This window comes from Schistocerca serialis, chromosome 9 (genome assembly GCF_023864345.2).
Source record: "Schistocerca serialis cubense isolate TAMUIC-IGC-003099 chromosome 9, iqSchSeri2.2, whole genome shotgun sequence".
Lineage (NCBI taxonomy): Eukaryota > Metazoa > Arthropoda > Insecta > Orthoptera > Acrididae > Schistocerca > Schistocerca serialis.
Genome location: NC_064646.1, coordinates 437,334,048 through 437,360,455, shown reverse-complemented (window position 1 = coordinate 437,360,455; position 26,408 = coordinate 437,334,048). Strand labels below are relative to the sequence as shown.

General features: G+C 38.8%; 1 protein-coding gene across 1 annotated transcript in view; it reads left to right on the top strand.

Annotated features, from left to right (window-relative positions):
• LOC126419690 (tetratricopeptide repeat protein 28) overlaps nt 1-26,408 on the top strand; it is a 183,604-nt gene that overhangs the window by 87,804 nt on the left and 69,392 nt on the right. The window contains exons 4-12 of the mRNA XM_050086874.1: nt 1,876-2,102; nt 3,007-3,211; nt 5,652-5,860; nt 17,567-17,752; nt 18,419-18,658; nt 18,950-19,228; nt 20,592-20,820; nt 23,641-23,873; nt 24,626-24,916. Coding sequence (XP_049942831.1) covers nt 1,876-2,102; nt 3,007-3,211; nt 5,652-5,860; nt 17,567-17,752; nt 18,419-18,658; nt 18,950-19,228; nt 20,592-20,820; nt 23,641-23,873; nt 24,626-24,916 — 2,099 coding nt within the window. The remainder of the gene's footprint in view (nt 1-1,875; nt 2,103-3,006; nt 3,212-5,651; nt 5,861-17,566; nt 17,753-18,418; nt 18,659-18,949; nt 19,229-20,591; nt 20,821-23,640; nt 23,874-24,625; nt 24,917-26,408) is intronic.

Below are 26,408 nucleotides of genomic sequence, written 5' to 3'. Positions count from 1 at the left end.
CCGTACGTAAAGGCTGTCAGTAGCACTGAAACTAGTGTCCAGTCCCTAGCAAATGAAACAGGAATTGAAACTGAGGGTAGCACAGCAAAAGTTGAAATGTTTAACTCCATTTTCAAATGTTCCTTTACAAAGGAAACCCAAAGAGAATTAACCCAATTTAATCCTCGTACCACTGAAAAGGTGAATGAAATAAGTATTAGTGTCACTGGTGTTGAGAAACAGCTGAAATTGTTAAAACTGAACAAAGCTCTAGGCTCTGATGGAACCCTGCCAGATTCTATACTGAATTTGTGGCTAAGTTAGCCCCTCTTCTCACTATTATCTATAATAGATCACTTGAACAAAAAACGGTGCCCATTTCTCGGAGAAAGGCACAGGTCACACCTGTCTACAATAAGGGTAGTAGAAGTGATCTGCAAGACTACTGTCCAATATTCTTGGCATCGATTTGTTGTAGAATCTTAGAACATATTCTGAGCTCAAACATAATGAGGTACCTTGAATAGAATGACCTCAGTGCCAACCAGCATGGTTTTCAATAACATCAATCATGTGAAACCCAACTCACACTTTTCTCACATACTGAAAGCTTTGGATCAAGGCAAGCAGGTAGATGCAGAGTTTCTCGATTTCCAAAAAGCATTTGACTCAGTACCACAACCACGCTTATTGTCAAAATTACGATCATACAGGGTATCAACTGAAATTTGTGACTAGACTAAAGACCTTTTTGGTAGGGAGGACACAGTGTGTTATCTTGGATGGAGAGTCATTGTCAGATATATAAGTAACTTCTGGTGTGCCCCAGGGAAGTTTGTTGGTACCTTTGTTGTTCATGATGTGTATTAATGACTTTGCAGACAATATTAATAGTAAAGTCAGGCTTTTTTGCAGACAATGCAGTTATCTGTAATGAAGTATTATCTGCAAGGAGCTGCATAAATATTCAGTCAGATCTGGATAAGATTTCAATATGGTGCAGATGTTGGCAACTTGTTCTAAGTGTACATAACTGTAAAATTTTGCACTTCACAAAACAAAAAAACGTAACATCTTATGACTATAAATACCTGGGTGTAACACTTTGTCGGGATATGAAATGGAATGATCACGCAGGAGGTAGTCTTTGGTTTATTGGTAGAATACTGGGAACGTGCTGTCAATCTTCACAGGAGATTGCTTACAAATCACCAGTTCTAGAATATTGTTCAAGTGTGTGGGACCCTTATCAAATAGGACTAACAGGAGATATTGAACATATACAGAGAGCACAAATGGTCACAGGTTTGTTTGATCTGTGGGAGAGTGTCACAGAGATACTGAAGGAACTGAAATGACAGACTCTTGGAGACAGGTGTAAACTATACCGAGACAGTCTATTAACAGTGTTTCAAGAACTGTCTTTAAATGGTGACTTTAGGAATACACTACAGCCTCTTATGTATCACTCACTAATCTGAGGATAAGATTAGAATAATTGCTGCACACACAGAGGCATTCAGTCATTCTTCCCATACTCCATACGTGAATGGATCATGAAGAAACCTTAATACTGATACAATGGGAGGTACAGTCTGCCATGTGCCTCACAGTGGTTTGCAGACTATAGATGTAGATGTAGGAGAAACACTACAGTTCTATAACTCCGCTAGTTAATAATTCGTCTACAGAATGCTGGAACTTGGGATGGATGGACAAATGAAAACACAGATATCTTCCTACTATATTCATGGAATAAGTGTGTGCCTTCTACACCTACATTAGTTCCTTCACAATAGCTGAAGGGAAAAAATGATCAGGTGAAACAGAAGATAGTATTCATGAAAAATTTAGTATGAGTAAAGGTTTAGAATGATGTATTCGTCCTTTCCGTAGCAACCCTGGAACCAACCTTTCGGCAACTGGAGGCAATGAAACTGGACAAGTCACCATTTGTGATAATCTCAGTGGTGGGACAGGAACTGTTGGCGGTGGGCCAGTATGCAGCTGCCGTCGTCGTGCTGGAAGCCGCTCTTCGCATTGGTACCTGCAGCCTCAAGCTTAGAGGCTCCGTGTTCTCCGCCCTATCCTCTGCATATTGGGCACTTAACTCGCTGGATAAGGTAACAGTATTATGTAGAGATAATGTACATCACAGAATCTCTTTGGTATTTGCAACATACGATTATGCTTAAAAGAATAAATTCTTGAAACTTATTATTTCATAAGTTTTTGTTTTTGCGTAACCATAGAAACTGCCTTCAAGGATTAAGCACTTTACTTGAAAATCTCACTCTAACCATCTCTTCCATGGTCTTCTAGTTCAATACTTGTTTTGTTATTCTGTCTTGTGGGGCCCGGTCAATATATTCTGACCATCTTACTCTCTTTTTTTATTAATTAATTAGGCAAATGAGTCCCTAAGTCAGCTCTGATGTTTTCATTCCTTATTCGATCTATCAGGCTGCAACCTTTTTTCTCGCCTTTGTAATGTCAACACCTCTGAGCTGTACTTCAAACCAGGTTTAGCCATTACTTCATTCAATTTTATTTTTGTTTCTTTCCACACTTTGTTGCTTGGTGTTCTGTGTACCACACATCATCTGATATATATTTTATTTATTCTGTTTTCCTTCTCAAGTTGGTAGTTGTTGTCTAAACTGATAAGTAAACTATGAAGCTTGTTTTAAAATCTGAACATTTAGTGCAATTTTAAAATGTATGGGGTCTTTTCCTCACATTCATTGGCTTCACCAACTTCCACCAGATTATCACTTTTCAATTTAATCTAGACTTTAGTCTACACTCCAAATCAGTCTGTCACCATAACCAAGATTTCAGACATGGTTGCGCACCACACCACACATTATTACTTGTCATATAGGTCTATAACTTGCCATGTTGTCAACAGAATCTAGATATTCAGATAATTAGTAGAAAGAGTGACTAATCAGGTATGTTTTTTGAATTATTTTAAATGTGTGGTGAATGCCTTGTGTTTCTGACTACAGTCTCTATGTGATATAGGCCATCAGTTACATGCAGCAAGATCTTGCTGTCGCCAAAACGCTGGGTGACATAGCAGGCGAATGTCGGGCGCATGGCAACCTAGGTTCTGCGTACTTCAGCAAGGGCAGTTACAAGGAGGCGCTGACTTCCCATCGTTACCAGCTTGTTCTTGCTATGAAATGCAAAGACACCCAAGCAGCGGCTGCAGCACTGACAAGCCTTGGTAATTATGTGTGTACTGTATATTTCCACGATAAAGTCCTCATGCGCGCACACACACACACACACACACACACACACACACTTACATGGTAAATAGTTTTTTTTAGTGGTTAATGTGTAGAATCACATATTTAACATATCAAGGTAATGGGAAAGAAAAGACTTCACAAAAATAAACTTCATCTCAGGCAAAAGCAATGAAACAAGCTATAAACCTTCTGGTATAGTTTGTAAATTTGCCATACTTTCAAGAGCATACCCAAAATTTGAGTTTGGGAGTGGGAGGTTACAATTCATTTCAGTTTTGTGGTGGGATGGTATTCATGAGCAATGCCTCTGGGTATACTTGCTACTAGTCAGTGTCCATCACATGTTTGGGGTTTCTTCATACTGATACTTAGCTAATATGTCTATCTGTCTGGTGGGGCAGTATATGAGCTCAGTTTGGGGGAAAAAAAAGAGTAAGGGCTGTGTAGTGGAAGTCCTCCTCTGCCTCTCACTGGTTGTGTCCTTGTACTCATCATAATCATATGGTTCAGTTGAGAACTGGAGGAGTCGAGGGAAGAAAGTATCAACCGTCAGTTTAATAAGGATTAGTCTGATCACAGTATATGTCGTGTTTCCAATTACACCACATGTTAGTAACTGGTAGTTCCAAATGTTCCACTAGAAACCAGTGTCTACTATACAAATGGTTGAGTCTTATTGTATGTAATGTCTTGCCTTTGAATTTAACCAAACATACTAACGTGCAGTATTTGAGAATATGCTCTTATGAGTTAGCACTTTCTTTTTGTTACCACTTCAGTATTTTAAACTGGTAATAAAAGGCGAGAGAAAGGATGGATTCTACTTAATTCATGCATTAAGGTTAGTTGTTCTAACTTTTAACACTTTTTGATCTTTTGGTTCATTATAAGATTTTTCTGCATATTTAGTTGATATTCAAAGCTTACAAATCAAGATAAAAAAGAATTTGCTATGGCAGGCTTACTTCATGGTGTCACATTTATGCCTCTAGTATTTTAAGTTCTTGTATCTAGTAATTAATGAAATATTGGTAACATTTTTGCTTGAAGTGTCCAGTTTCCATACTATAACATCTCACATTTTAGTAAGCAGTTTCTTTTTCTACACAAAAACTGCTGTAAAGCAGACTAGGTGTTTTGCTGGTCATCTGTTTCACATGTAGGAGTTCTGGTCATGTTTGACGTTAATCAAAAACTGTCAAACAAAGCTGTTATTGTATCTAGAATGAAAAAGATATTGTAGTGTAAAAGTATTTTAGCCAGTAAAGCATGTCAAAATGTGGCTTATGGAGCCAGATCAGATGTAGATGTGTAGGAACTGGCTGTAGAAGATGACCAGTGAGTATGTGCCCAGTGTTAGAAAGCTGTGCTAGAAAGGTAGACTAGGATTTAATTTTCTGTTGGCCAAATGATCGTTAGAGATAGAGCAAAAACTCAAATTGGACAAAGGTTTGGGATGAAGTCATCCATGTCTTTCTCAAATGAATTATCTCATCAGTCATATTAAGCAATTTATAAAACTTACGAAAACGTACATCTGAGTTGCTGCACAGCAATTCAGATCCTACTATTTCTGGACATGGGTCCAGTGCTTTACCCATTATGCCACCTTGCTTGGTTCTGACAGAAAGTCAATAAATCCAACAGAAATGTGGAAGAGGTGGCCAGGGTGTTGTGAGGTACAGAGCTAAACTGTGGGTATGAAGATGATATAAAGAGAAGAGAATATATTAGTGGTATGCTGGTTGAAGACAATCAAATTAGAAAACATTACATTGGTGAAATAGTGAAAATCCTGTGAAGAGAAAGCAAATCATAAAATGAAAAAGTAGTGTATAAAGCAGGCTGTTTCTTTTCCCCCCTTAGCTTCATTGTGTTTCCTACTTTTGGTGAATATGCCTCATTTATATTTGAATTTATTTAAATATATCCAAAAACAAAGATTATGTAACTTGCCAAATGAAAGTGTTGGTATGTTGATCGACACACAAACAAACACAAACACACACACAAAATTCAATCTTTCGCAACCAACGGTTGCTTCATCAGGAAAGAGGGAAGGAGAGGGAAAGACGAAAGGATGTGAATTTATTTAAAAGTATATTTATCACTTTTAACACCTTGAGAAGGAAAGAATCATGAATGTATTTCCAATCTTTCAAACCACATGTAGTTTATCTCTCTTTTTATGTTTTTTCTTTTACTCTTGCCCTTTTTGATTCAGACCCTCAGTCCATCTCATAATGTGGCCCCCCTCATGTTTCTTTATTACATTTGCATTAACAATTAGATTTGTATAACACCATGAATGTCAGAATTATGCAAGGATAATGCAGTAGCTGTTTCCACTAACAGCTTAAGTGGGTATTTTGAGACAAACATGGATATTAATTAACATTATTCTCTTTGCAGGTCATGTGTACACTGCAATAGGAGACTACCCAAATGCATTGGCATCACACAAGCAGTGTGTGCAACTAGTCAAGCAAATGGGTGATCGACTGCAAGAAGCACGAGAAATTGGAAATGTCGGTGCAGTGTACTTGGCAATGGGGGAATTTGAGAGTGCTGTTGACTGTCATACACAGCACCTAAGGCTTGCAAGGCGTCTAGGAAATCAGGTTTGATATTGTGTTGCTTACTCTGTGACTGTTCTTTTTAGTTATGTTATCTAGTAATAAAATGGGCAATGAAATTGAAATTTTAATATGTGCCTGAGAGAAAGTAGTCCCAATGTGATATCTAGTCCAATATTGTTGTCTTTGTAGGTCCACTTTGTAGCTGAACTCTTTCTTTACTTTACATAAACATGTGTCTTGAAAGTTTTACCACAACTAGCTACTGATGTTTTCCCCCATTATATATTACATTTTTTGGATTATATCACCTGCTATAAGGTGTTTTAATGCTACAGCATACCACGTAAATTGCATTAACTCTTTAGTAATTTGATAAAATGTTTTGTGAGAGAAAATTGAGAGAATGAAATGCATAATGGGAACAGGAAAAAAGGCCACAATGTTTTTGTGCAAGACCAAGACATTATGGGTTAGAAGTTCTACTCTCAAGATAAAATGTTTTGCATCACAGTGAAAGACAAAAAGACTGAAAGGTTTTGCAGCTGTTGTCACTTATTTTGAAACTTACTGGACACTCGTACCATATCACTGTAATGGATATGAATGTCCAAAACATTTTATGATAATAGTCATATTCAATTCAGCTCTTCATTTGCCACTGACCAGCAAAGCAAAATAGGCTTCATCATTAAATTATTATTATTAGTCTTTCTTTCTTTTCTCAGACGTTATGTCTGGTCAAAAATGGAAAGTGACGCGGACCTTGATCAAGCGTGACTTCCTTTTAACTGTACGATATATGTTATATTGCATTTAGTAACTTTCGGGTAATTGAACATGTATCAATAATTACGGATTTCTGTAGTTGTATATATAAGTTTGGATGTAGCTGTATTCCATTGATGTACTGGTGGATATTGTGTGGTATGACTCCTGTAGTTGATAATATGATTGGTATAATGTCAACTTTATCCTGATGCCACATGTCCTTGACTCCCTCCACTAGTTGGATGTATTTTTCAATTTTTTATCCTGTTTTCTTCTGTATATTTGTTGTATTGGGTATGGATATTTCGATTAGTTGTGTTAATTTCTTCTTTTTATTGGTGAGTATGATGTCAGGTTTGTTATGTGGTGTTGTTTGATCTGTTATAATGGTTCTGTTCCAGTATGATTTGTATTCATCATTCTCCAGTACATTTTGTGGTGCATACTTGTATGTGGGAAAGTGTTGTTTTATTAGTTTATGTTGTATGGCAAGTTGTTGATGTATTATTTTTGCTACATTGTCATGTCTTCTGGGGTATTCTGTATTTGCTAGTATTGTACATCCGCCTGTGATGTGATCTACTGTTTCTATTTGTTGTTTGCAAAGTCTGCATTTATCTGTTGTGGTATTGGGATCTTTAATAATATGCTTTCTTGCAATCATGAATCCTTCCATCTCACTGTATATATTGCCTTTTCTTAGCCATGTGTTGGATGCGTCTTGATCAATGTGTGGCTGTGGTAGATGATACGGGTGCTTGCCATGTAGTGTTTTCTTTTTCCAATTTACTTTCTTCGTATCTGTTGATGTTATGTAATCTAAAGGGTTGTAGAAGTGGTTATGAAATTGCAGTGGTGTAGCCAATGTATTTATATGAGTGATTGCTTTGTGTATTTTGCTAGTTTCTGCTCGTTCTAGAAAGAATTTTCTTAAATTGTCTACCTGTCCACAAGTAGTAAATAAAATAGAAAGAAACATTCCACATGGGAAAAATATATTAAAAACAAAGATTCCATGACTTACCAAATGTGAAAGCGCTGGTAGATAGGCACAATAAAAAAAAACACACACACAAAATTTCAAGCTTTCGCAACCCACGATTGCTTCGTCAGGAAAGAGGGAAGGAGAGGGAAAGATGAAAGGATGTGGGTTTTAAGGGAGAGGGTAAGGAGTCATTCCAATCCCGGGAGGGGAAAGACTTACCTTAGGGGGAAAAAAGGACAGGTATACACTCACGCGCACACACACACATATCCGTCTATACATATACAGACACGAGCAGACATATTTAAAGGCAAAGAGTTTGGGCAGAGATGTCAGTCGAGGCGGAAGTGCAGAGGCAAAGATGTTGTTGAATGACAGGTGAGGTATGAGTGGCGGCAACTTGAAATTAGTGGAGATTGAGGCCTGGTGGATAACGGGAAGAGAGGATATATTGAAGGGCAAGTTCCCATCTCCGGAGTTCGGATAGGTTGGTGTTAGTGGGAAGTATCCAGATAACCCGGACGGTGTAACATTGTGCCAAGATGTGCTGGCCGTGCACCAAGGCATGTTTAGCCACAGGCTGATCCTCATTACAAACAAAAACTGTCTGCCTGTGTCCATTCATGCTAATGGACAGTTTGTTGCTGGTCATTCCCACATAGAAAGCGTCACAGTGTAGGCAGGTCAGTTGGTAAATCACGTGGGTGCTTTCACATGTGGCTCTGATCGTGTACACCTTCCGGGTTAGACTGGAGTAGGTGGTGGTGGGAGGGTGCATGCGACGGGTTTCACACCGGGGGCGGTTACAAGGGTAGGAGCCAGAGGGTAGGGAAGGTGGTTTGGGGATTTCATAGGGATAAACCAATTGTGTGCAATGAGAGGAGGTTGAGGTTTGCTGGAAAGGTTGTGAAGGGTGAGTGAGTTGCCTTTCCGGAGGTGGGAAACCAGGAGATTGGATAGTTTTTTGAGGTGGAGGGTGGCATGCTGTTCTAATTTACGGTTGGCCTCAAAAAACTATCCAATCTCCTGGTTTCCCACCTCCGGAAAGGCAACTCACTCACCCTTCACAACCTTTCCAGCAAACCTCACACAAACCCAGTCTCTCCCATCTACTCAATCTCCCACTTCCAGCTCCACTCCCTCCAAAACCTCAAAATTCCGATCAACACAATCTGAAACCACAACACCCTAATTCAGTAGTTAACCTTTCCTCCAAACCTCTCTCCCAATCCGAAACCTCTGTCCTATCCAAAGGCCTCACCTTCAGCCCCACTCCCAGATTCAACCAAACAGCCCTCGTCAAAGATTTACTGTCCTACACTCGTACTCTCTGCTGGAAGTATCACTTTGCCACGAAGAAAAATGATCCTAATCCTACTCCTAATGATCCGACTCCTCAAGACACCATCCAAATTGAACCCTGCCTGGAACAGTTCCGTCCTCCGTCACAGCGAGACCCACCTCCTCTTCCTCAAAATCACCCTCTCCAAACCTTCCAGGAATTTCTGACTTCCAGTCTTGCATCTCAATCCTTCTTAAAAAACCTTAATCCTACACCCAACATCACCACTGCTGAAGCCCAGGCTATCCGTGATCTGAAGGCTGACCGATCCATCGTCATTCTTCCGGCGGACAAGGGTTCCACGACCGTGGTACTTGATCGTCGGGAGTATGTGGCTGAGGGACTGCGTCAGCTTTCAGACAACACCACATACAAAGTTTGCCAAGGTAACCCCATTCCCGATGTCCAGGCGGAGCTTCAAGGAATCCTCAGAACCTTAGGCCCCCTGCAAAACCTTTCACCTGACTCCATCAACCTCCTGACCCCACCGACACCCCGCACCCCTACCTTCTACCTTCTTCCTAAAATCCACAAACCCAATCATCCCGGCCGCCCCATTGTAGCTGGTTACCAAGCCCCCACAGAACGTATCTCTGCCTACGTAGATCAACACCTTCAACCCATTACATGCAGTCTCCCATCCTTCATCAAGGACACCAACCACTTCCTTGAACGCCTGGAATCCTTACCCAATCTGTTACCCCCGGAAACCATCCTTGTAACCATTGATGCCACGTCCTTATACACAAATATTCCGCACGTCCAGGGCCTCGCTGCGATGGAGCATTTCCTTTCACGCCGATCACCTGCCACCCTACCTAAAACCTCTTTCCTCATCACCTTAGCCAGCTTCATCCTGACCCACAACTTCTTCACTTTTGAAGGCCAGACATACCAACAATTAAAGGGAACAGCCATGGGTACCAGGATGGCCCCCTCGTACGCCAACCTATTCATGGGTCGCTTAGAGGAAGCCTTCTTGGTTACCCAAGTCTGCCAACCCAAAGTTTGGTACAGATTTATTGATGACATCTTCATGATCTGGACTCACAGTGAAGAAGAACTCCAGAATTTCCTCTCCAACCTCAACTCCTTTGGTTCCATCAGTTTCACCTGGTCCTACTCCAAATCCCATGCCACTTTCCTTGACGTTGACCTCCACCTGTCCAATGGCCAACTTCACACGTCCGTCCACATCAAACCCACCAACAAGCAACAGTACCTCCATTATGACAGCTGCCACCCATTCCACATCAAACGGTCCCTTCCCTACAGCCTAGGTCTTCGTGGCAAACGAATCTGCTCCAGTCCGGAATCCCTGAATCATTACACCAACAACCTGAAAACAGCTTTTGCATCCCGCAACTACCCTCCCGACCTGGTACAGAAGCAAATAACCAGAGCCACTTCCTCGTCCCCTCAAACCCAGAATCCCCCACAGAAGAACCACAAAAGTGCCCCACTTGTGACAGGATACTTTCCGGGACTGGACCAGACTCTGAATGTGGCTCTCCAGCAGGGATACGACTTCCTCAAATCCTGCCCTGAAATGAGATTCATCCTTCATGAAATCCTCCCCACTCTACCAAGAGTGTCTTTCCGCCGTCCACCTAACCTTCGTAACCTGTTAGTTCATCCCTATGAAATCCCCAAACCACCTTCCTTACCCTCTGGCTCCTATCCTTGTAACCGCCCCCGATGCAAAACCTGTCCCATGCACCCTCCCACCACCACCTACTCCAGTCCTGTAACCCGGAAGGTGTACACGATCAAAGGCAGAGCCACGTGTGAAAGCACCCACGTGATTTACCAACTGACCTGCCTACACTGTGACGCATTCTATGTGGGAATGACCAGCAACAAACTGTCCATTCGCATGAATGGACACAGGCAGACAGTGTTTGTTGGTAATGAGGATCACCCTGTGGCTAAACATGCCTTGGTGCACGGCCATCACATCTTGGCACAGTGTTACACCGTCCGGGTTATCTGGATACTTCCCACCAACACCAACCTATCCGAACTCCGGAGATGGGAACTTGCCCTTCAGTATATCCTCTCTTCTCGTCATCCGCCAGGCCTCAATCTCCGCTAATTTCAAGTTGCCGCCACTCATGCCTCACCTGTCTTTCAACAACTTCTTTGCCTCTACACTTCTGCCTCGACTGACATCTCTGCCCAAACTCTTTGTCTTTAAATATGTCTGCTTGTGTCTGTATGTGTGGATGGATATGTGCGTGTGTGCGAGTGTATACCTGTCCTTTTTTCCCCCTAAGGTAAGTCTTTCCGCTCCCGGGATTGGAATGACTCCTTACCCTCTCCTTTAAAACCCACTTCCTTTCGTCTTCCCCTCTCCTTCCCTCTTTCCTGATGAGGCAACAGTTTGTTGCGAAAGCTTGAATTTTGTGTGTATGTTTGTGTTTGTTTGTGTGTCTATCGACCTGCCAGCGCTTTTGTTCGGTAAGTCACCTCATCTTTGTTTTTATATATTATGTTAAATAATTTAGTTAGATGTGAATGTGTTGAGGTGAACTTCTTTAGCCAGAAATTTGCTATTTTATCTTTTCCAGGGGCTTTCCAATTGTGAGTAGAATTAATTGCTTGGGTGACTTCATGTTGCAAAACGATCACTTCAGGCATTTATGGTATCATCTTGTATGTATCTGTTTCTGCTTGTATCCACCATGCATGCCTGTTATGTTGTACCTGGTTTGACCATATGTTGCTCGAGAAGTGTTCCATGTCTGTTACGTTTGGTGGATTGTCTATTTTAATGTGTGTCTTATCTATTGTCTAGTAAAATTTCTTTTGGTTTGTGTTGAATGTTTGGTTTTGTTTCCTTCTGTTTTCACTTTTTTTGTATCTTCTGAGTCGTTTGGCTAATGCTTGTAATTTCTGCTTCTTTTCGTCTAATTGCTATGTCGCTTCTTGTTGTGAGATTTTACCTAACCTTTTTGGTTTTTTTCTGACATTTCATTTCTTATAAATTGTGTTAGCTGTCCGATGTCTTTTCTCAGTTTTTCTATTCTGATCTGTAGCCTGTGTTGCCATGCTGGTTTTGTGGGTTTCTTCTGCGTGTTGGTTGGTTCTGATCTCTGCCTAGTGTGTATATTTAGTGTAGTGAGTGCTGCTATATAAACCAGTAGTTGTAACTCTTCCATAGTAGTGTTTTCATTTATTTTGTTGTGTATGATTGTGTTGATAGTTTTTATTGTTGTTTCGACTTGTGGGTTATTTGGCAGTCTATGCAAGAATGGTCTAATGTCTGTATTTGTGTATTTGTATTCTGTATATGTCAGCTGAAATTTTTCTTCTATATCTAACATGTGTGTTACTTCAAGTTCTATTTGTGCTTGTTCTGGTGGCTGTCTTAAGATTTCATTTTCCTCTGATTGTTTAATTGATGCGTGTTGTTCTTTGTTTGTTTGCTCTGGGTTGTTTGAGTCCATTACTGTATTTTCTTCTTCTTCTGATTGCACATTATTTTGTTTCAGTATTTGTCGTACTTGTTGTTTGATATTTTCTGATTCTGATTGGGGTATCCTGTTATTTTGATTATTACAGGGATCTGATCAGCTAGTCGTTCTGTTAAAAATTTTTATTCTGGGTATCTGATAATAAATGTTGTGTATACTTGTGATCTGTATCCAGTTGTGTTGTTTCCTAGGTTTGCTGCTTGGTAATAACAGAACATGAGGTGTCGATTAACTTCATCTGACCATCTCATCCTCTGTCTTTGTTTTCCTTCTAGGGTGGTTGCAGGAAGCATATCCTGCAAAACACCTCTATTTGGATTTAAATCATTTTCCAGTTGGCTAGCAGTGTCGTTACCATTGTGGGCGGGCATAGGGTTCAAACGTCGTCCCCGACCATGACGGCGCTTGTCCAAGGCTTCTTTAGTTCTGTCCTGAACCAACTAATCACACTAAAAGGGGGGTTAGCCCTATTAGTGGTATGTTCTTTTCGTCGCCTTTTACGACTGGCAGAACATACAGAAGGTCTATTCTTTTCCCGGGCCTCCACGGGGTTTATTATTATTATTATTATTATTATCTTCACTTTCTCAGATGTTAAGTCCGGTTGAAAATGGAGTGACGCGGACCTTGATCAAGCGTCACTTCCTTTTAACTGTACGGTATGTGTTATATTGCATTTAGGAACTTTCGGGTAATTGAAAATGTATCAATAATTACGGATTTCTGTAGTTGTATATATATGTTTGGATGTAGCTGTATTGCATTGATGTACTGGTGGATATTGTGTGGTATGACTCCTGTAGTTGATAGTATAATTGGTATGATGTCAACTTTATCCTGATGCCACATGTCTTTGACTTCCTCAGCCAGTTGGATGTATTTTTCAATTTTTTCTCCTGTTTTCTTTTGTATATTTGTTGTATTGGGTATGGATATTTCGATTAGTTGTGTTAATTTCTTCTTTTTATTGGTGAGTATGATGTCAGGTTTGTTATGTGGCGTTGTTTTATCTGTTATAATGGTTCTGTTCCAGTATAATTTGTATTCGTCATTCTCCAGTATATTTTGTGGTGTATACTTGTATGTAGGAACGTATTGTTTTAAAAGTTTATGTTGTAAGGCAAGCTGTTGATGTATTATTTTTGCGACATTGTCATGTCTTCTGGGGTATTCTGTATTTGCTAGTATTGTACATCCGCCTGTGATGTGATCTACTGTTTCTATTTGTTGTTTACAAAGTCTGCATTTATCCGTTGTGGTATTGGGCTCTTTAATAATATGCTTGCTGTAATACCTGGTGTTTATTGTTTGATCCTGTATTGCAATCATGAATCCTTCTGTCTCACTGTATATATTGCCTTTTCTTAGCCATGTGTTGGATGCGTCTTGATCGATGTGTGGCTGTGTTAGATGATACGGGTGCTTGCCATGAAGTGTTTTCTTTTTCCAATTTACTTTCTTCGTATCTGTTGATGTTATGTGATCTAAAGGGTTGTAGAAGTGGTTATGAAATTGCAGTGGTGTAGCCGATGTATTTATATGAGTGATTGCCTTGTGTATTTTGCTTGTTTCTGCTCGTTCTAGAAAGAATTTTCTTAAATTGTCTACCTGTCCATAATGTAGGATTTTTATGTCGATAAATCCCCTTCCTCCTTCCTTTCTGCTTAATGTGAATCTTTCTGTTGCTGAATGTATGTGATGTATTCTATATTTGTGGTATTGTGATCGTGTAAGTGTATTGAGTGCTTCTAGGTCTGTGTTACTCCATTTCACTACTCCAAATGAGTAGGTCAATATTGGTATGGCATAAGTATTTATAGCTTTTGTCTTGTTTCTTGCTGTCAATTCTGTTTTCAGTATTTTTGTTAGTCTTTGTCTATATTTTTCTTTTAGTTCTTCTTTAGTATTTGTATTATCTATTCCTATTTTTTGTCTGTATCCTAGATATTTATAGGCATCTGTTTTTTCCATCGCTTCTATGCAGTCGCTGTGGTTATCCAATATGTAATCTTCTTGTTTAGTGTGTTTTCCCTTGACTATGCTATTTTTCTTACATTTGTCTGTTCCAAAAGCCATACTTATATCATTGCTGAATCCTTCTGTTATCTTTAGTAATTGGTTGAGTTGTTGATTTGTTGCTGCCAGTAGTTTTAGATCATCCATGTATAGCAAATGTGTGATTTTGTGTGGGTATGTTCCAGTAATATTGTATCCATAATTTGTATTATTTAGCATGTTGGATAGTGGGTTCAGAGCAAGGCAGAACCAGAAAGGACTTAATGAGTCTCCTTGGTATATTCCACGCTTAATCTGTATTGGATGTAATGTGATATTATTTGAATTTGTTTGGATATTAAGTGTGGTTTTCCAATTTTTCATTACTATGTTTAGGAACTGTATCAATTTACGATCTACTTTGTATATTTCCAATATTTGTAGTAACCATGAGGGGGGTACACTATCAAAAGCTTTTTGGTAAACAATGTATGCGTAGTGTAGCGACCTTTGTTTAGCTTTAGCTTGATATGTCACCTCAGTATCTATTATCAGTTGCTCTTTACATCCTCGTGCTCCTTTGCAACAGCCTTTTTGTTCTTCATTTATAATTTTGTTCTGTGTTGTATGTGTCATTAATTTCTGTTTAATGACTGAAGTTAATATTTTGTATATTGTTGGTAGGCATGTTATGGGGCGATATTTAGCTGGGTTTGCTGTGTCTGCTTGATCTTTAGGTTTCAGATATGTTATTCCGTGTGTAAGTGTATCAGGGAATGTGTATGGGTCTGCAATGTAACTGTTAAATAATTTAGTTAGATGTGAATGTGTTGAGGTGAACTTCTTTAACCAGAAATTTGCTATTTTATCATTTCCAGGGGCTTTCCAATTGTGAGTAGAATTAATTGCTTGGGTGACTTCATGTTGCAAAATTATCACTTCAGGCATTTGTGGTATCATCTTGTATGTGTCTGTTTCTGCTTGTATCCATCGTGCATGCCTGTTATGTTGTAGCGGGTTTGACCATATGTTGCTCCAGAAGTGTTCCATGTCTGTTATGTTTGGTGGATTGTCTATTTTAATGTGTGTGTTATCTATTGTCTAGTAAAATTTCTTTTGGTTTGTGTTGAATGTTTGGTTTTGTTTCCTTCTATTTTCACTTTTTTTGTATCTTTTGAGTCATTTGGCTAATGCTTGTAATTTCTGCTTCTTTTCGTCTAATTGCTCTGTCGCTTCTTGTTGTGAGATTTTACCTAACCTTTTTCGTTTTTTTTCCGAGATTTCATTTCTTATAAATTGTGTTAGCTGTCCGATGTCTCTTCTCAGTTTTTCTATTTTGATCTGTAGCCTGTGTTGCCATGCTGGTTTTGTGGGTTTCTTCTGTGTGTTGGTTGGTTCTGATCTCTGCCTAGTGTGTATATTCAGTGTAGTGAGTGCTCCTATATAAACCAGTAGTTGTAACTCTTCCATAGTAGTGTTTTCATTTATTTTGTTGTGTATGATTGTGTTGATAGTTTTTATTGTTGTTTCGACTTGTGGGTTATTTGGTGGTCTATGCAAGAATGGTCTAATGTCTGTATTTGTGTCTTTGTATTCTATATATGTTAGCTGAAATTTTTCTTCTATATCTAACATCTGTGTCACTTCGTGTTCTATTTGTGCTTGTTCTGGTGGCTGTCTTAAGATTTCGTTTTCCTCTGATTGTTTAATTTGTGCGTGGTGTTCTTTGTTTGTTTGCTCTGGGATGTTTGAGTCCATTACTGTATTTTCTTCTTCTTCTGATTGCACATTATTTTGTTCCAGTATTTGTTGTACTTGTTGTTTGATGTTTTCTAATTCTGACTGGGGTATCCTGTTATTTTTTATTATTACACGGATCTGATCAGCTAGTCGTTGTTCTGTTAAAAATTTTAATTCTGGGTATCTGGTAATAAATGTTGTGTATACTTGTGATCTGTATCCAGTTGTGTTGGTTCCTAGGTTTGTTGCTTCGTAATAACAGAACATGAGGTGTCGATTAACTTCATCTGACCATCTCATCCTCTGTCTTTGTTTTCCTTCTAGGGTGGTTGCAGGAAGCATATCCTGCAAAACACCCCTATTTGGATTTAAATCATTTTCCAGTTGGCTAGCAGTGTCGTTACCATTGTGGGCGGGCATAAGGTTCAAGCGTCTTCCCCGACCATGACGGCGCTTGTCCGAGGCTTCTTTAGTTCTGTCCTGAACCAACTAATCACACTAAAAGGGGGGTTAGCCCTATTAGTGGTTTGTTCTTTTCGTCGCCTTTTACGACTGGCAGAACATACCGGAGGCCTATTCTTTTCCCGGGCCTCCACGGGGATTATTATTATTATTATTATTATTATTATTATTTTACAGTACAATTCTGCCAAAAAATAATAATACTTTGCACATTAGCTGTAAACCTTAATGTTTGTGTTGCTTAATGACACAGAATGACTAGAATTGGGAATTTGTTAAAATATTTAGACTAATTATTTTGTGGGGACTACCTATGTCTTCTTAGTCAGTACCTTGGAATGTCAAAATTTTATTTGTGTCTGATGATGTTTGCTCTTAACATAAAATAGTGCAACATAAATGTAGAGTTTGATAATTGTAAGTATTTTTAAGTTGATAAAGAGAGGATGACAGTGCTCATTGCAACCAGCTTTGAACATTTTTCTAACTACCTTCTTCTGTATTTTTAGAATGACTATGACAGCTGTTTGGAAACAATAATTTTCCCAATGAAATCTGAAACTCATGGATTATATCTTAGTGACTAGAAGTGTAACATAAGCACACATGTATTTACTGTTGTTGACCTAATCTGTTACTCAGAATCCTCATAGTTATTTATTCCGAAACTCTTTATCTTGCTTTACATTAAAAAAAATATCAGGTGCCCTCTCAAGTAAATTGTTTTTAATAACACCATAACTTTTTTGTAAGCAAGAATATCATTAGCTTCTTTCACGTATGGGTTTTTAGGGATGTATGCAGTACATAGGTTTTTTGATTTCACGGTATCCTTGTTATAAGCTACAGAATAATATATTTATAATATGCAAGTAGTAGCATATTTATCTGTTTCTGCTGTGAAATGTACTTATTCCCTTCCATTTTAGTGTAATAGTAGTAATATGTGAAAAGTGCATAATGAAAAGTGTTATATGCAGGTGGAAGAAGCACGTGCGTACAGCAATCTTGGTTCTTCACATCACTACCGACGCAACTTTGGCCAGGCGATAGCATTCCATGAAAATGTGCTGCGCATTGCGCAGGAGCTTGGAGACCGCGCTGTTGAGGCTCGTGCCTATGCTGGCCTTGGACATGCAGCTCGCTGTGCTGGAGATTATGCTCAGGTTTGTTTTAGTTATAAATTTGTTATTCCTCAATATTTTGTATCAAAACAAAAATAGAAGCTGCAGAATTATTTTAAATACAAAAGTAGTAAGCTGACATTCATCAAGGTTAATTTTTCACAACTGGAGATAAGTTCTGTAAACAAAATTTAACAATTATGTGTGTATAAATACACAACTTATATTCGAGATATTTCCTCCAGTGACCAGAATTTTCAAATATAGTTGTTTCATTTTCTCTACTTTCTTGATTAATATTTGTGCTAGCCTGCACTCTGAAGAGAAGTATTTAAATTTTTTATTTGTCTTCCAGATAATGTTTGATTGTGTTGATCTTTTCTTAGCATTGTTCATAACATAATGTACTGGCATTTTAAAATAAGTAAGTGCTCTCCTTAAAAGATAAATATCCATGTTTGTCATGGTCTAGCACTCAGGAGTTAACTCTGTTACAAATATTTATTATCCTGGCAAGCTACCTATGCTAAAGGCAGCTCATACAAATTCAGTATAAAACAAACTCTTGAAATCCAAATAGGAGAATGGCACAGTGGTATTTGAAGTCTCAAAGTTTAGATTCTACTAAGAATGAGTGCAACAACTAAACTGTGAATGTATTTTTTTAAGTTTCTTAAACGTATTTTAATTTTGTTTTTTATAATTCAGGCAAAACGCTGGCATGAACGTCAGTTGGATATGGCACTTGCATCACGAGATAAAGTTGGAGAAGGGAGGGCATGTTCGAATTTAGGTATTGTCTACCAGTTGCTGGGGGAACATGATGCTGCTCTCAAACTACACCAGGCTCATCTCAGCATTGCAAGACAGCTGCATGACCGTGCTGGCATGGGTCGTGCTTATGGCAACATTGGAAATGCGTACAGTGCCATGGGATACTATGAGCAGGTATGAAACTGATTAAACTGGAAGCAAATAAATAATATACTATTTTGTTAAAATGCATTTCCTGCTCTTTATAACCCCATCAATAAATGTAAAATAAAATAATAAGGCATATAACGCATTAATAACAAACCAGAAATTAATAAAACTTTAATTCAATTGATTATGAAGAGACTTATGTAGTTTTATTACATAATGAAGTTCCAGAACTGATACTGTAGCTTTTCTGTTTTTTAAATTTGAATTAATGAATTGTAGATTAATGTACTTACATAACTGTTCTATTTTCTGTAGGCTATCAAGTACCACAAACAGGAGCTGACAATATCGAAAGAAGTGAACGACCGCAGTTCAGAAGCGTCAACACATGGAAACCTGGCAGTTGCTTACCAAGCTTTGGGTGCACACGAAATGGCACTACTTCATTATCGTGCTCATCTCAATACAGCCCGTGAGCTTAAAGACACTGCAGGTGAAGCTTGTGCTCTGTTAAACCTAGCCAACTGCTTGTCGTCGAGAGGCGAATTTGCTCAGGCTGTGCCCTTCTATGAGAATTACCTAATGCTTTCTCAGGTAAAGTGTTCATTGCACCTCAAGACTTGCAACACTTATCTTCCTTTCAGTGGTCTGCATCATATGCTCTTAAACGCTATACTTTGAATTGAAGCTATAGGCACTGACAAATTTTTGTCACTGTCAGTTTACACTTAGTATTCAGCTGCACTAAGTACATATGTAAACTTAAAAAGTACACTTAAAACTGCATATTACTGCAATGGAACATTCTTCTAAATCCAACCATGTGTTCAGCATTTTAGCATGCACATATGCAGCTGTGTTAATTAGCGACTAAAATAAAATATGACAGATTAATGGACCTCATATAGGCTTGCTTTAGATTTTGTTTATCTCTACATATGGTCAGTTCAAAAACATTTTTCCACACGAGCCACATATCATTTGCCGTTTCCCACTCTGCCCCATTTCCTCGCACATTAATTACCTTTCCTTGGATCCTTGGTAAGACTTCTAAGGCTTGGCACCCCAAGTGGCCATTTCTGTTACTTGGGCCTGAGATTGGCACAGTCTCTAAAACTGTCACAAAATAGTGACATTCCTGCTTAGCAACTACCAGAGAGTACTAACAGCCCACACACTAGCTCTAGCCTACAAACCAACTGACGAGGCCTGTTGATTTTCAACAATCAATTATCTCATATATTAAACTTAAAAGTCTTAAATATGACAGAGGAATGATATATAGCCAGTATAACAAGTATTTTCCTTAGATTTTCTACATTATCCTGGCATTCACTATGCCATGTCTAGTTATATCATCTAACCAGAGTTTCCTCAAAGCACCACATTAGTGTAAACAGAGAAAAAATAACATGAATTTAAGGCCATCATGTGTAAATACAATATGACAAATTGAACAAGCAAAGAAAGCAATATAAGTATCGCAACAGTGCTTTTTGTTTGAATATTTAAGTAGAAAATTGTGCAACAGAGATAAATATAATGTAGCATGTTAATTTAATATAATGAATGATACTCACTGTAACTAGAACATGTCACAGATCTTTCACCATAAGAACTCTATTTACAGCACAAACCTAATAGAATAACCTAAGGTGGTGTAGATTTTACTGGTAAATGAGGAAGACGTACACAAAACCATGTCTAGAATTTATATAATCTGTCACATTAATTATACACAGCAAGCTCAACATTATCATTTTTTCATATAATGCTGGCTTCCTGCATTGAGAATTTTTTCATTCCATTTAAATTATACACAATATGTGTGCTGTAATTTTATTGTCATAAAGAATATCTCATTCTTTACTATATTTTCTCTTTAGTGTTTACACAAGTATGCAATGGAACTTCATTAAGCAGTAATAACACAGCTATTTTGATGTTTTCTGTCCAGGAATTACATGATATCGAAGGGGAATCCAAAGCATGTCACTTCCTGGGATATGCCCATTACTGTTTGGGTAATTATCGTGAAGCAGTTCGTTACTACGATCAGGATCTAGCACTTGCCAAAGACTTACAAGACAAGATGAACATGGGACGTGCATACTGCAACCTTGGTTTGGCCCATCTTGCCTTGGGAAATTTAGAAACTGCACTTGAATGCCAAAAATATTTCCTAGGTAAATTAGAACTTTATTGTTTTATTACTTAATTTGTGTTGTCATTTCTGATAGCACAGTACGTATATTGGAATACATGAATGTTACACTTCAGTTAATTACACTTCTTTTGTTAAGTAATATGGAATGTAGTTCATATTTGTCTGTTGTACTCAGTTTTGGTTTACTTACACTCACTAATGCTATCCACTTTCTCTTCACATAGAAATGTTGTCACCAACAGAATGCATTGCAAAACTTTATGCATGAAAATAGACTGAACTCACTGGGCATGTGTCAAGTGTACATAAATTCTTGCCCATTTTATGTGTACCAGCTTTTGATGCAGACAACGGGAGGACACGTTGTACTGCCTATGTGAATGAAGTATTGGTTCTTGCACTACTAAATTTGCACTTCACTCTATGAAATGTTTTTTGACCAGTGTATTATGCAGGTACTTGGGGAAAAAGAAATGATCACAATGCTGTTATCTAATAAGGACAAAATAGTAGTTTTCATGAACTGCTCTTGTGTTGGTATGTCATTACACTCGTTATGTTAAGAGTTTTGTTGTGAATCTCAAGAAGTGACTAGCAAAAATGTGTTTCGGTAATGGTCAAGCCAAGTATCCCAATACAGCTAGAAGTGACATTCACAGCTCAAGAATGACATATTGAATGTGTATCATGACATTTTGAGCAGTGTTCTTAATGAGAACTAACTAACAAAAACATACACATACATTTGCACAGGTACACTGTCCCTGTCAGGTACATTGTGCCACCACTGTAGCCCAAATATGTCCAGTTGAGCTACAGCACGGAAACAATGTATCTGGTGGGAGCAGTGTAGCTGTGCACGTATGGTTTTTTTTTTTTTAGTTCTGATTAAGAACCTTGTGCAAAAGCTCAACAATTACTTATTTATTTATTTATTTAGCATCCGTGTCATTGTACAAACAATATTGGACTTGTCATAAAAAGAAATTAACAATATAGAATATACAAAATGAAATTGTCTACAATTGGATTTGTCATACTCAGAAATTAGAATATAGAATGCACAAAATGAAATTGTCTCTAATAAACGACAGCAAACTTACAGTTTCTCTCCACAAAAATGGTTTATAGTAATTTGTTTCTCAGTAACAATATATAACTAGTACTATAGATTGTAAAGTATAATAAAAGCTGAAACAAATGAAGATAGAAAATTTTGGAGGTTAGTTTGTAAATTCATTTTCTTGGTCTTCAAGATATTCATTTATTGAGTAGCACCATTTATAAATAAAAAATTTTCTAAGTTCCAATTTAAAATTTGTATTGTTCTCTAAATCTTTAATGTACTGAGGCAGTGCATTATAGAGCTTGATGCCCATGTGGCTTACATGCTTCTGAATTCGTGTTCTTCTTACTTGTTCTATGTGGAGATCATTCTTGTTCCTTGTGTTATAGTTGTGACAGTCTGCATTTGTGTGGCGATTGCTTAGATTAGCTTTGGTTAAGAGTACACGTTTAAGTATATAGACTGATGGCAGAGTAAGTATTCCTAACTTTTTGAAAAGAGGTCTGCAGTGAGCTTGTGGCTAATTATTCGAACAGCCCTTTTTGTAAAATTAAAATGTCTTTAAAATTAGATTTTGAACTGGCCCAGAACAGTATTCCAAACGAGGCAACAGAATGAAAGTATCTGAAGTATGCCATTCTGATGCCTTCTAGAGTGCAAATATTTGCAATAACTCTCAGTGCAAAGCAGGCTGAGTTAAGTCTGTGTATAAGAAATTTTACATGGTGTTTCCAATTCATAGCTTCATCTATATGCATTCCTAACACTTTTGCAAAATGCACTCTCTCTATTAGTCTGTCATCCAGTTCTAGATTAATGTCTTCATCCTGAATCTTTTTACCAATCTGTGTGTAATTTGTTTTCTTTGCATTGAGTATAAGTTTATTTGCATTGAAACAAGTCTCAATACTTTTCACAATTTTGTCAGTAGTTGACTGTAACAAGTTTTTAAAGTCACTCACTATCAGACTTGTGTCATCTGCATATAGTACAATTTTGGCTGTATCATATTGTAACTGTAAATCATTGACATATATGAGGAAGAGTAGTGGCTCTAAGATGCTGCCCTGGGGTACTCCTAAAAAACTTCTTTTGTTTCTGAAACTAACCTTATTTTTTGATTTGTATTTACGATGGTGAGCTCTACATTCTGAGATCTGTTTATGAGATATGACTCAAACCACATTTTAACTCTTCCTCTAATACCTGCTGCTTCCAGCTTTTCAAGGAGCATTTCATGACAGGTATTGAAAGCTTTAGATAGATCTAAATTGCTTCCTATCACACTTTTGTTTTTCTCCAAATTTTTAATTATTTCTTGGGTGTAGTCTATGACTGCAGTTTCTGTGCTTCATTTTGCGCAAAAACCATGTTGATTACTATTCCAAAGTTTATTATTGTCTAGGTAACTAGTGACTCTCAATTTCATCAGTTTCTCTAATATTTTGGAGGAAGCAGGAAGAAGTGAAATGGGACGGTGGTTTTCTTTTTTATGTCTGTCCCCATTTTTAAATAGTGGCCTCCCTTTTGAGATCTTCAGTCACTGAGGAAATACACCTTCACTAAAGGATAAATTCTTCAGCTTTGTTTATGTGTCTGTGAAGTGCTCAGTGCCTCAACTACTTGATGAGTGGGTACTTTTACTCCTTACATTATTTATATTCTGCGCAAGACTTTCTACTACCACATCTCTGCAAGTTTATTACATTTACACTGCATATAAATTGTGTTTTCATGTCTGATGGTACCTTGAAGCCATTCCTCTTCTTACAGCCATAGCTCATATGATGAAGCACCTCCCAGGCAAATTCCGAGCACTTGGTAATATTGGTGATGTGCTTATCAAGATGGGTGATGTAGAAGAGGCTGTGAAGATGTACCAAAGGCAGCTGACATTTGCACGGCAAGGCCGCGATAGGGGCCTTGAAGCAGCTGCATATGGGGCTCTGGGGCTTGGCCACAGATTGCTCCGGTGCTTTGACAAGGCTCTCGGATACCACACTCAGGTTAGATTCGTATAGTAGATGTTACACATTTTGCTTCATTTTTCGCAGATTTCATACTTCTCAGCACTATCTAAAAATTTGTGAAACCATGTTTCAGAACCCATGAATGTAATCTGTTTCTAGCTTCACGACTCTTTCCAGCTGCTAATAGAATCAGCCTGAACCAGAATCAAAAATTTCTTTTTAGATTTAGTCTCCTGCGGAACTTACACTTACCTCGATTCGGGTTTCATGCAAGTGACTGCTAACGTGGATAGTTTGAAGGCTTCCGGGAAAGTTATCTTCTGATAACACATAGTGTAGTATAGTGCAGTACAGTCATTGAGATAAGTAAAAATGAGAAAGTAGTTAGCGAGGATAGAGGTGGGTTGCTCACCAAAATAATATGTAGATTTCAAAAAATGAAAATTTATTGTCAATGTTTTTCCCTTCAGGTAAGTGATGATACATTCCTGTGAGTATATTTAACAATGTGTCTCTTTAATCTAAGCCTTTAATGTAGAATAAATGTAATTTTGAGTGAGCTGGGTAAGACAATAAGGACACACACACACACACACACACACACACAGACACACACACACACACACACACGGAGAGAGAGAGAGAGAGAGAGAGAGAGAGATGCATAAATAAAAGTAGTGATGATAACTGGATAATTGCGAAGAACTATAATTTCACTCATATTACTTTCACATGATGTTTACTTCATAGAGAGTAGTTTTTAATCAAATATTTCCACTTTTTCATAGGAACTAACTCTCCGGCAGGAGATGGGTGATCTCAAGGGAGAGTGTCGTGCACATGGGCATCTAGGAGCTGTGCACATGTCACTTGGCAACTATACAAACGCCATGAAGTGCTACCAGGAACAGCTGGAAAGGGCAAAAGAGCTGAAAGACAATGCAGTGGAAGCACAGGCTTTTGGCAACCTTGGAATTGCCCGTCTCAACATGGGTCACTATGAAGATGCAATAGGATATCTGGAGCAGCAGCTTGCTACACTAGAGCAACTTTCCTCATCCACAGCACTATTAGATAAGGTATGCTGTGTTCTAAAATCAAACAATGGAAAATCCAGGGTGGAATGTAACAATATTGTGAAAAGGAAAGTTGCTACTCACCATATAGAGGAGATACTGAGTCGCAGATAGTCACAACAAAAAGACTGTCACAAATAATAGTTTTCGGCCAGTAAAGCCTTTGTCAGAATTAGACAGCAAACCCAGCTCACACACACATGACTGCTGTCTCAGGCAACTGAGGCCACACTGCGAGGAGCAGCACCGGTGCATGATGGGAGTGATGACTGGGTGAGGGTAAAGAGGAGGCTGGGGTGGGGAGGGGGAGGGATAGAAGGGTAGGTATGGTGGACACTGATGTGCTTTTGGGGAGCACGGAGGGATAAGTTGGAAAGAGGGTTGGCCAGCTGTGTGCAGTCAGGAGGTTAGATGGAGGGAGCTGAGAGGTGGGGAGGAGGGAAGGGGGAGTAGCAGAAAAGGAGAGAAGTAAAAAGACTGCATTCAATGGAGGAATGAGAGCTTTATTGTGCTGGAAAGGGAACAGAGAAGACGGAGGGAGTGGAGAGATGGGGAGGGGGAAAGGGGGACTAGCGCAAAAGGAGAGAAGTAAAAAGACTGCGTATGATGGAGGAATGAGGGCTGTATAGTGCTGGAAAGGGAACAGAGAAGGGGCTGGATGGAGAGGACAATGACTAACGAAAGTTGACGCCAAGAGGGTTACGGGAATGTAGGATATATTGCAGGGAAAGTTCCCACCTGCGCTGTTCAGAAAAGCGGGTGTTGGTACGAAGGATCCATATGGCACAGGCTGTGAAGCAGTCATTGAAATGAAGAATGTCATGAAACTTCCTGGCAGATGAAAAAACTGTGTGCCAGACCGATACTCGAACTCGGGACCTTTGCAAAGGCAAAGGCAAAGGCAAAGGTCCTGAGTTCAGGTCTCGGCCTGGCACACAGTTTTAATCTGCCAGGAAGTTTCATATCAGCGCACACTCTGCTGCAGAGTGAAAATCTCATTCTGAAGGATGTCATGTTTGGCAGCATGCTCAGCAATGGGGTGGTCCACTTGTTTCTTGGCCACAGTTTGTTGGTGGTCATTCATGCGAACAGAAAGCTTGTTGGTTATCATGCCCACATAGAATGCAGCACACTGGTTGCTGCTTAGCCTGTAGATTACAGGACTGGTTTCACAGGTAGCCTTGCCTTTGATGGGATAGGTGATGTTTCATTCTCAGTCTTTCCTTCTCATCCTATACAGGAAGTCTCCCCTGACTTGCAGTTCTGGGTAACTTTCCCAAAATCTACTCCTTTTCCTAGACTTCTGAGGTCTTTTTCTTCAGCCTTCATCCTCCCCCTTCAACCCTTCTGCCTGAAGAAGGAGCCACTGGCTCTTAAAGCTTGCCAATCACAACAGTCTTTTATGTGTGTGTTCTGCTGCTGCTTGGTGAGTAGATTAAATAATTTTGTCTCTTATGTGAGTTTTTTTCATCAGGCAGGAGATGACAGCGTATTT